This window comes from Astyanax mexicanus, chromosome 5 (genome assembly GCF_023375975.1).
Source record: "Astyanax mexicanus isolate ESR-SI-001 chromosome 5, AstMex3_surface, whole genome shotgun sequence".
NCBI lineage: Eukaryota > Metazoa > Chordata > Actinopteri > Characiformes > Acestrorhamphidae > Astyanax > Astyanax mexicanus.
The window spans coordinates 8,800,113-8,812,447 of NC_064412.1; the positions used below are offsets into that span (position 1 = coordinate 8,800,113).

The window sequence follows — 12,335 nt, forward strand, 5'->3', positions numbered from 1 at the left end:
CAAGAAGAAGGTTGCGTGTGCAGGAGCAGAGAGGAAAAAAGCAGCACTTGCTGACGAAGCGAATGTTTGAAGTCATTTTTCTTAGTCTGGCTTGTTAAGGGGGCTCATCAGTGTTGTGCTGGCCAGTGCTTTCCTGCACCGCGGCGGGTGTTCTAATTAGTCTTTATACCAAATGTGCCTGATTTAAATGAGTCTCATTAAAACAGAGAGGTTTTATATATATCAGAGTCATCAAATTGACATCAAAAGACATTGTGTTCAGATTTCTCAGCTTTTGCTCTGAATAATCTGTAGTTGTTTAAATGTTTGAAGCAGATTTGAATAGAGGCCTACATAATATGAACCAAATAACAATAGAATAAAAAAAACTAAATGATAAGGAGTGTAACTTCAGGTTTTTTGTATCATACAAAGACACAAAGACAAATATATTATGTGTTTGACTACAAAGAGATTTGCTGCAGTATGTCATTTTCAAAACATACCATTCAATTCTGATTTCACATTGGATACATGTGGAAATAGCCTGTTTTCAATTTACAGTTTTTAGGACGTACCAAAACCCAGCAAATCTACATTTACAGCACTTTAGTCTTACTCAATCATATTGATATTATAATAGAGGCCCACCAGCCCACCCCCACAGATAAAACATATTACAGCTTATGTATAAAAAAAACAAAACGAAAAGAAACACATCATTTCAAACAACATTACTAAATTGGATAAATTGGCTTATTTTTACCACAGGGTCAATTATTTTATTTATTTATTTATTTATTTATTTTGCATTTTTCCATCTTACCATTTATCTGTGCCCATTTGCAATTCCATTGCACCAACATTTTGAATTTCTCTGCGTTATAAGGAGTGTTTAAGCCCAGACTTCTTATTGAATAAGGCACAAAACATGGCAGCCAATCAGAAGAAAGATTATTTGCTTATTTCAGTCCTAAACGCTCAGTCACACAAACCTGTTCTCTTTATTTTTAGAAATTAAAAGAGATTGAAAATTGGCAGTGTAAAAATAAATTCTAAAAACAAAATAATAATTTTGGTACATCACTGCCTCACTCTACCTCCAGCCTAGGTATGTCACATGGGTACAGTAGCATGTAGCATGAAGAGCTACCTCTTTTGCTGCACACATGTACTGTATGGCAATTTGAGTTTGCTTTTATTTATGGTTCTGTCGCAGGTTTTACGATGTCTTTTGTAAAAACTCATGTCCCAATAACAGTAAAAAAATCTGATTTACAATACAAACAAATACATTTTGAAGACATTCTATTCTATGTAACATATTGTATACTGTATGTAAAATCCTATTGCCTTTTTTCAAGACATTGACCCTGATTTATAATGATTTAACCCTTGTGTGGTGTTCGGGTCTGTGGGACCCGTTTTCATTTTTCATCAAATGAAACTAAAAAAATATTTTTTCTAACTCAAACTCATTGGCATTGGCTCATTTTTTGTGAAAAACATATATCAAAACACATTTTCGATAAACACACCCTGTACACCCCCCCCCCACACACACACATTTATATTACATACAGTATGTTTGGCCAAGGGCTAATAAACATTGCTTCATTTGTAAATTTGAAACTAAACAAATTTTCAACTCATATCTTGAGTTTAATTCATTTTCTTTTACATTTTATTAAAAAAATATAAAAAAATAGTAGCACTTTTTGAAAGAAATGTAACATAAGAAAGGTAAAGGGCAAATATTAACTATGTAAGCTGTTTATATTGCTTGCAATTTAGGTGAAGCAAGAATGTGTAAAGCATTTTAATGTAAAATTGCTTAATTTTGCTGAATTAAATACAAGTAACAAAGTAAACGAGTAACAAAAATATGAACACCACACAAGGGTTAAGCATCGTATACAGACCTCGAGCTGACTGTATACTGTATGTATCTACACTAGAGAATAAAAAAGCCCTGATTTTCCTCACAGAGTATAGTGTACCCTTCACCTCCACACCAGTGAATAAGTTCTTTACTGAATGTGAGCCTCCAGGGTGATTAGCTTTCTTTACATTAGCCATCAGTGAGCTTTACAGATGTCTCATTCTCATAATGAGCCAGTTACTGCAAACTCAAAATGGCTTCATGCCAAGTTCTAGCCAGAGGCAACAGCACTCAGCGAGTGTGTGGGTGTCTTCGTGTTGTTTTCTGCCAGACTCTCTTTTAGCCATCGCTAACACCTCGGGCTGTCTTTCTGAGACGCTTGTACGGGAATTAGGTTACAAAATTGCACTCGGGAACATTATCTTTTGGAGAGGCTCTGAACTCAAGTGAACTTGGATTTAGTGTATCGCATTAATTATGCAGCACGCGATGGAGCACAAGCTAATTAGACACTAATAAAAGCTTGATCTGCTCATAAGACGAGTTTAGTGCTGCTTTGAGCCTCTGTGCCAGGCCCTGTGGTTTTCTGTCACTTTTGGCTGTTGTTGTGTAAGAGCATAACACTCAAAATCAAAAAATATTTTATTGCTTAACTAATATTTGCTCATTTGAGCTTATGTAACTGTTCTCGTCTGTGGTTCATAGCGATACATTTCTCCTATTTAGACAGCAAATGAAAGGCACTAATGGATGCCATGGCAATGGAGCTAAAAGACTGTAAGAGAAATATCGTTTTTCAAGTACAATTGTGTTTTCACCCATAAATATACACTGGTAGTGAAACATAATTACTTATTACCATCATAAGGTAAGTTTGAGGTTAAATATATAAGGGTTAACCCCTTAAAATGCCTTGTCCCATATGCTACAGGTGTAGGTAATACAAAACTCTTTTTTTCTCCAGCAAAATAACTTATTTACATCTCCTACAGGACACTCGGGCTGTACACTGCCTGTTTTCTCTCTACTCCACTTAATAATTCCAGATCAGTAACAGGGATCACCCAAATTCTGCATGTTTAAAAATAGACATAAAAAACTAGACAAACATAACAAAACTAAAGCAGCTCTTCCAAGCGTGTTCAGCTGTCAGTGATGTTGCATTAGTAGCAGTTTTATAAAGATACAGTGACTAGGTTTATATGATTCCAGGGTCATGTTAGTCTTCACCCTCTGAGCCTAAACATACTGTACTGTATATATATCCTATGACATCTGAGCTGTTCTTTATGACTGTGCGGTTTTATGTGTTTGCCCTTGGTAGGAACTGATCACAGCTTGGTACATTGGATTCCTGTGTCTGATCCTGGCTTCGTTCCTTGTGTATCTGGCTGAGAAGGAAGACAACGAGATGTTTGAGACCTATGCTGATGCACTATGGTGGGGCCTGGTAAGTCTCAATTACTTATTTTGGTTTTGTATGATTTTTAAATGTGAAAAATGAAAGCAGCACCTTTCTAAAGTATCGCAAACCTAAGCGATTTGAGCATGGTCTCAGACCTTAATTAGCCTGTTATGGTTATGACTTGTTCACATCATCATTAGGATACGCTATATGATGCCAATGTCAGAGTTTCATAAATACCCTATAGACTCATGTTAGCTTCTCTCAAAAAAAAAAAAAAAAACGGTAGCCATTGGTTCTTCTAAGCAGTTGTCGAGCACTCTGGACATGAAAATGGTTGAGGCCCATAAAGCAGGAGAAACATATAAGTATATATTATCAGTAAATAAATTAAATTAAGAAATGGCAGTTACCAGGAACAGTGGAGGTCAGGATAAGGTCTGGACGATCAAGAAAAAAAATTAGGGACAGCTGTTCATAAGATTGCTAGCTAGTAAGCAAATTATGACTGATTGACTGCAAAAGACCTTCAGGAAGACAGTATATTTAGGAGATTTCTTCTGTTCATGGACACCTGCACAAATATGGCCTTTCTGGAGTTGTCAGAAGAAAACCTCTTCTGTGTTCTCACTCCACAATTTCAATGTCAGAAGTTTGCAAAAGAACATCTCAACAAGCCTGATGCATTGTGGAGTTAAAATATAACTCTTTGGCCACAATGAGCCAAGGTATGTTTAAAGAAAAAAGGGTTTCATAGTATGTCAAGAATATAATGCCAGCTTTTAAGCATAAAGGTGTGTTAGAACCAATGGTAGGGGAAACATTTCATGGATAAAGTAATGAAGAACTGATTCAATGACATTCTACCAAATTCTGAAAGCAAACAACGACATTTGTCAAAAGCAAAATATGCAAAAACACACCACAAAGCTTCGCACTGTTAAGATACGAACACACCAAAGTCAGAGCACTCCTTGCTCTTATAGGGAATGACAGCTGGAGCACTGATTTATTGGTTTAGTTCAGATTATGTCCAAAACATACCCAGGAATAATTACGAGAATCAGTACATGCCTTTTGCGCATCTCGAGCCGCACAATGCAGATTTTTTGCGCCCTCATGATACTAAAGACATGCTCTAAATCCAGCTGTGTGATCCGCAATCGACCAGTGCACTATAGATCACTAAATTAGAGCCCTTAGTCATTGTGGCTGATTTGTAGCTCCAGTTCCAGGACAAGCTGATTAATTAAAAATATATATTTTTTGTAAACTATTTTTTATTTATTATTTGATTGTTCAAACACTATTTTTGTTCCCCATACTGAAATTGAGATTTCGAAGCTTTTTGAAGCTCATGTTTATGGGGAGAACGTCTTGGAGAAGCTTCTGTAGTGTGGTTGTATTAGCAGCAAAGTTTTATTTGCACTCAAGCTGCCAAAGAGATTCACTGACAAGATGGCAGTCCTTGGAGACTCTAGTGAGTGCCAAAACCAGTTGGCACATTTCCCTTTGAAATGAACTCAGAGACATCAGTGAAACTTCAGAGACGGTGTCTTCACACAAGACTGTGAATATACTGTGATATATCGATGGGATATGAGGCAAACTGTAAAAGTTGTTTTTAAATGTTTTATACTGTGTTATAAATGTGAAAATAAATGCATCTAAAATCTCACAGAACCATTTAACAGACGTCTGTTCTAGGATGTAAAATGTCAAGAGTACTGGAAGTTAATGCAGCTGAAATCTGACACAAGCACACTGTAAGTGCTGTAAGCGATGTGATGCAAACATTAAACAAAGAATCTTCTTTACATTTTAAACAGCAAGAGAAAAGTGTGGCAGCTGAGAACAATCTCTCTGAATCCGACTACTTCCTTTTCTATAGGACTTTATTTGATATGGAGTCAGGGTCCTTCTTTAATTCGAAACTAACAGACTTAGTAAATTAAATAAAATAAGAGTTAAATGAAAATGATGGAGACTAATTGTTTTGTATTAGGTTAGTAAAGGCTATCTGTCAGGCTTGATGCTGCCCAGAGAGACCAAAGAGAGACCACAGCGTCTGTTTCCACAAAGTCCTCTGGTGTTTTTTATTCGAATATACTCATATATTACTGATTAGATTTTCTTTTGATACAGATCAGTTCTGCCCTACAACCCATACAAATCCCTAAATTCTGGTTTAAATCTTTGCTGAAGTTGCTAAAACTGTTTAAACATTCATGATATACAAGGTGTAGATTGGTTTTATTAATTAAATTAATGTTATGTCCAAATATGATTAAATGTATATATTGAATGTTCTGTATGTATGAATATATACACTATACTAGTACATCTCAAAAAATTAGAATATCATTAAAAAGTTACTTTATTTCAGTAATTCAGTTTAAAATGTAAAACTCGTATATTATATAGATGTATTACACACAGACTGATCTATTTTAAGCGTTTATTTCTTTTATTGTTGATGATTGTGGCTTACAACCAATAAAAACCCAAAAATCTGTGTCTTGGAAAATTAGAATAATAATATATAAGCCATAATCATCAACAATAAAATAAATAAGTACATCTATATAGTATATGAGCTTCACATTTTGAACTGAGTTACTGAAATGAAGTAATGTTTTAATGATATTAAGTTTTTCCGAGATGCACTAGAATATATTTATATTTATTGTAAATTGTGGTTATTTGGGGGATTAAAACAAGCAGTAGGAAAGAATTGTTCAAACTAAAACACTTGTTACACTTATTGTAAATTTGGTTCAAATCCCAGATAATGCCACTTGGTATCAGCAGCTGGAGTCTGAGAGAGCACAGTTGGTCAAACTGTGCTCTCTCCTCTCATCATTCATATTGTGATATTGGTCAGCACAGGCTTCTGTTAGCTGATGTATCAGTGCTGTGTCGCTGTGCTTTCCTCTAAGCTTGCTAGATGCCCCGTGATGTTGCATCAGTGATTGGAAAAACAATTAGACAACAATTAGTCTGATTTCATATGTATTGAAGGCATTACTAGTGATATTGGGGTTTTCACAGGAACTGGGATTTGGTAATTGACATTCCAAATTGAAGAGAAAATCAAATAAAAATTGGTTAAATACATTAGAAACAAATAAAAGAAAATGAATCCTTTATGAATATGACCCTGGTTTACATTACATTGTTCAATTTATTATTTAGGGTATGGCACCAAAAACCTTTTTCTTATTTCAGCTGAGTCAGGACTTCACTGCCTCCAGTGATGCTTCTTACCTTATTTACCCTTACCCTAGATCACTCTGACGACCATAGGATATGGAGATAAGTATCCAATAACGTGGAATGGGCGTCTTCTAGCAGCGACCTTCACCCTTATTGGAGTGTCCTTCTTCGCCTTGCCTGCTGTAAGTCTGTGAGGAAAGTATGAATTTGCACTGAAACACAGATTTTCTATTCAGAAACACAGGATTCAAGTAATCAGAGTTATTGGGATATTAGTTTAATAATTGAATTTACAGAATTGTTTTAATTCAGAAACACTAGAGGGTTTTCGAGCATGAACAGCCTGTTTAAAATCACCTTCAGCATCAGACTTTGACTAAGGCACTCCAAAACCTTGTTGTTCAGGGTTCTTTTGTGACCTTCTGGAGGAGTTGTCCATGCCCTTCTGGAGTAATTTCTGTTGGCTGGTCACTCCTGGGAAGGTTCACCAGTGTTCTGAGTTTTCTCCATTTGTGAAAAATAGCTGTTACTATGGTTTGCTGGAAAGACTCACTTCAGAGTGATCCTTTTCTTACTGGTCTCTGCTCTGTCCACTTCCTTCTCTCTTCTCTTATTGGTCACTCTCTTCCTGAACGTGGCTCACTGTAGATTTTGAAACCGTTCTTCTTATCTTCTTATTATTTTATGTTTAATTTTGTTTTTATTTTTTGTTCTCTTTTTTCTAAGGCTTCAAAGCCTTAGAAATGACTTTGTAACCTTTTCTAGACTGATAGATGATCAATAACTTTGTTTTTGAATTTCTTCTGATTGTGGCATAATGTGTTACTTTCTTTAGCATCTTTAGCTGCTTCATGTTGTCAGACAGGTTCTATTTAAGTGATTTCTTGATTCTACAGGTCTGGCAGTAATCAGGCCTGGGTGTGGTTAGTAATACAATTTAACTCAGCTTTTTAAAAAGTGTGATTAATCACAGTTAATTTATTGGGGGTAAACACAGGGCTAGATTGCTTCGTATATTTTTTTTGTCCATTAATAAATGATATTATCATTTTAAAAATACTTTATATATTTACTCAGGTTTTCTTTGTCTGAGTGTTTGTTTGATAATCTGACCAGTGCCGGTGTGTGAAAACACTTTCTTTACATATAATCAGTATGTAAAAAAAAAAATATTACCCATTGTTTTTTTTATTTTATTCAGTTTTTTTTAGTTAATAATTTTATCTTTTTGATGTATAATTTTTCTGTTACATTTCTAGGGAATCTTGGGCTCTGGTTTTGCCTTGAAAGTCCAGGAGCAGCATCGACAGAAACACTTTGAGAAACGTCGGAACCCAGCTGCCGGACTAATTCAGGTGAAGCCCACTTTACTGTCATAATATCCCCAGCATGCCCACCACCATCATCTTCAGTTAATTACGTCCTCTTTAATGAGAGATAATTAAACTTCATTAGGGTTCCAGTGTTTAATTCTGTCAGACTTCTGGAAGTTGAGCGCTCTGGTCAGACATTTGAAAGGCAGCTTTAACTTTAACTCTAATAGAGACTGACAGCAGGCTAATAAATAAGTCAGTTCGGCAGCAACAGCAGCGCATCAGAAATTCTGTTTGTTAATGCTCTGATGGGTTTGGTAAACATTGCTTTCAACCTGAGAGGTGATATAATCAGCGATAATCAGTGGATATGAGGATGACACCATGCATGTAAACAAGCCTTTACTGCTACTCTAACTGCCACTAGAAAAAACCTGCAGTGTGAAAAATAGAGCTAAAGATCTTCATTCAGAAAGGGAGGGGGGGGGGGGGGGGACCTTACGACAAATAGTCATGGCGTCAGACATCATAGTATCAATATTTGATCTGAGGCTATTGATAGCACAACCCTTTAGAGAACAAATATAATTGTTATAACAATATATCAAGAGTGTCAGAGTTAAGGAGTTAATTAATCAAATGTTTACTGTCATTTTAAGTAGAATGAGTTATAAGGGAACGTTACAAGGACATAACAATGGGGGAAATAAAAAAATACAAATAAAATTTGGCAAAGAGAGCATAGAAAGAGAGGACAATCATATTTAATGTGTTAATATGTTAACATTGTAATATGCTATTCATAGAAAGTTTTACTAATAAAAAACTAATGAATATTTATCCATAATTTTCCTGATTGTTTATTCCTTACTTTTTCAACATTCATGTTTTCAGACAATTTTATTATATTTTTTTTGTTTATATAATATACTCTGTCTATGTCTATTTGACAATTATCAAATATATCAGGTAGGTAGTAATAAGATTTGACTGACTCAATAAGAATTCAAGAATTCAAGAAAGAAAGAAAGAAAGAAAGAAAGAAAGAAAGAAAGAAAGAAAGAAAGAAAGCACACACACACTGAAGCTAAATTACATCCATAAAGTGATCAGATAAGGGGGATTAAGGGGAATCCTGGAGTACATCACCAACACAAAAGCGATGAGAATAGATTAGGAGAGCATTTTCACGAAATAAAATTATAGGGCTCCGTGGTCTAAAGCACTGTCACTATAATAATGATATTGCTGGTTCAAATCAGCTGCCGGAGCCCTGAGAGAGCACAATTGGCCTTGGGTGGGTAGATGACGCTCTTTCCCCTCATAACTCCTAAAATGATCTTGATCAGCACAAAATTAAAAAAAATGAAATAAATAGCAAATAAATAAAAAAGAAATCTTTACTGTACCTTTTAGATCAGTTGTCTTAAAATATAAAATACCTAGCTTAACTTAGGCCTGTATGAACTGGAGAGTGAATAAACTATTAAAGGAACATTATGTAGACACCTGTAGCAGCTTCAGAATCATATTGATGCTCTATTATTACCACTCTGGACATAAGAACACTGTTACTGCACTATGTAACTTTGGTAGAGCTGCAAAATGAACTGTTAATAGAATGATGTAATACAGCATGTTTGTGTAAAATAATGTAACACTACATTGAAATTAAAAATAGATCATTGAATATTTTATTTTAAACAATAATAAAAAATTACAAAAAAATAATAATTTTATAATCTTATAATCTGAGCTTTCTGTGCAATCTCACTTATATAAGAACGTATAATTTTGAGCTGGACAGGGCTGAACCCCCAGCAGTGCTCCAGGTTTGATCCATAGAGGACAGGATGAATTGAATGTGGTGGACTATTTTTAGAAGCTTCTCCGCAGTGCTGCAAAAGAGCAGGCCACAACAAATCTACATTAAAAAATAGTGCTTCCAGGTTCACTCTTTCTGGAGCAATAGCATGCAGTACACTGTAGTGGTTTCTAATTGATACTTTCTTAGTTTTTCTCCAGGGAGGTAAAGGTTGATCAGTCATGCGTTGAGCTGTATAGGTTGCATGTAAGAGGTGCAGTAATGTCATTTAAAATGTCACCGCACCACCTAATTCCTTTAGGTATGTGTAATAATCCTACAGAGAGATAGAGACAAGGACGTCCTCCAAGGACACCCTGTGGCTGTATCTTAATTACCTTGCGCAGCCTAATGTATGTGTGTGTGTATTAGTAATGTGTTTCTATCTGATCTGATTCTTCAGGCGGCCTGGAGGGTTTACGCCACCAACCTCTCTCGCACAGACCTGCAGTCTACCTGGGACTACTATGAGAGGACTGTATCGGTCCCTATGTACAGGTATCTCTTACTCTGCCACCTCTCTTCTCCTATATTATGACCATCTCCTTCTTCTTCCTCTCTGTATATATAAATAAATATATATATATATATATATATATATATATATATATATATATATATATATATATATATATATACAGGGATTGGACAATGAAACTGAAACACCTGTCATTTTACTGTGGGAGGTTTCATGGCTAAATTGGAGCAGCCTGGTGGCCAATCTTCATTAATTGCACATTGCACCAGTAAGAGCCGAGTGTGAAGGTTCAATTAGCAGGGTAAGAGCACAGTTTTGCTCAAAATATTGCAATGCACACAACATTATGGGCGACATACCAGAGTTCAAAAGAGGACAAATTGTTGGTGCACGTCTTGCTGGCGTATCTTTGACCAAGACAGCAAGTCTTTGTGATGTATCAAGAGAATAGAAAACCTTCTGTCTGTCCTTAAAAGAGGACAAATCGTTGGTGCACGTCTTGCTGAAGCATCTGTGACCAAGACAGCAAGTCTTTGTGATATACTGTATCAAGAGCCACGGTATCCAGAGTAATATCAGCATACCACCAAGAAGGACCAACCACATCCAACAGGATTAACTGTGGATGCTGTAAGAGGAAGCTGTCTGAAAGGGATGTTCAGGTGCTAACTCGGATTGTATCCAAAAAACTTAAAACCACGGCTGCTCAAATCACGGCAGAATTCAATGTGAACCTCAACTCTCCTGTTTCCTCAAGAACTGTCCAATGGGACAATAAATTATTGTGGTCTAAAACCAGGTGTTTCAGTTTCATTGTCCAACCCCTGTATATATATATATATATATATATATATATATATATATATATATATATTAAACGTACATTAATAGTATGCGTCATCAAATGTTTGAAAGTAAACTTTGATCATCCCTTTTAAAAAGCACAACATAGTGTATTTTTAATAAATAGACTACTATGAAATACTTTTTTTAATTTAATGTAATTCAATATACTTTTACAATACACACCAACACCTCACACGCCACCACCATGCTAATCAGTGCTAATCACTGCAGTGCTGAGTGCTGAGACCCACCACCCAAAAAATTAAAAATGGCTGCTCTGTGATGGTCTGTAAAGGAGGATAATAATAAAGGATGTAGAGAAACACGTACAGGACTAGAGTCTGTGAGTATAAAACTACAGAGTGCTCCTATATGCTCAGTGGAGCTAATCAAATTAATGTATTTATAATGTTTATTTAGTGAGAAAGGTATTACATTTTAAGCAATACAAATGATAATAAAATAACCAAATTATACAGGCTCTTTATGTAAATGTTACTTAAGAATGTATAATTTTGAGCTGGACTGTGCTGAACCCCCAGCAGTGCTCCAGGTTTGATCCATAGGGGACATGATGAATTGAATATGGTGGACTATTTTTAGAAGGTCTTCCACAGTGCTGCAAAAGAGCAGGCCACAATAAAGCTAATTTTAACAATAGTGGTTGTAGGTTCATATATAGTGTACATATATACTATTCTACATGTACTACTACATATATATCATACTATATATGGATATATAAACTCATTTGTGTCTCTCTCTTTCTGTCTCGCTCTTTCTCTCTCTTTCTCTCTCTCACTCTCTCTTCCTGCATGTTTCTATTTCTCTCCTGGGTGTCAGATGAGAAAGATGCAGTGATCACATTGATCCACACAGTGACCTTTCTGAGGGGTGGGGGTTGTGAAGGTTAATGGTTAAGTTCAAACAGCTTCTCCATGAAACCTTCCAGCACAACACAATTCTAGTAGTATTATTGGGTGATATCTTCTGTTTGGAGGTCATCTAAATGTGTATGTGGAGGTCATTTAAGAAGCTATATTGGGCCTGCTAATGTTAAAGGGTTCGTAAGATAAGAATTTGATTAATGCCTTGTTCTTAGTAGCTTGGATCAAGTTTCTAGATTCCTAGAAAGAACAATGGACCTTATTCACCAGCAATTTTCTTACTTATTTAATAATTATTCCTTATTTAAATCCACTTACACATACAGCTCTGTAAAAAAAATGAGACCACAAAAAAATTATCAGTTTCTTTATGAGTGATTTTACCTAATTGAAAACCTCTGAAATATAATCAAGAAAAATATGATGAACATGATCACAAGCCATCAAACCAAGCAGAACCGCTTG

The 12,335-nt window shown here is 35.5% G+C and overlaps 1 protein-coding gene across 3 annotated transcripts in view; it reads left to right on the forward strand.

The window, feature by feature from the left end:
- Positions 1 to 12,335, forward strand: part of LOC103035350 (potassium voltage-gated channel subfamily KQT member 2) — a 91,833-nt gene that overhangs the window by 57,238 nt on the left and 22,260 nt on the right. For all 3 annotated transcript variants that reach the window (XM_049479544.1, XM_022675624.2, XM_022675625.2), the window contains exons 5-8: positions 3,186 to 3,311; positions 6,554 to 6,664; positions 7,742 to 7,837; positions 10,063 to 10,157. In XM_049479544.1, coding sequence (XP_049335501.1) covers positions 3,186 to 3,311; positions 6,554 to 6,664; positions 7,742 to 7,837; positions 10,063 to 10,157 — 428 coding nt within the window. The remainder of the gene's footprint in view (positions 1 to 3,185; positions 3,312 to 6,553; positions 6,665 to 7,741; positions 7,838 to 10,062; positions 10,158 to 12,335) is intronic.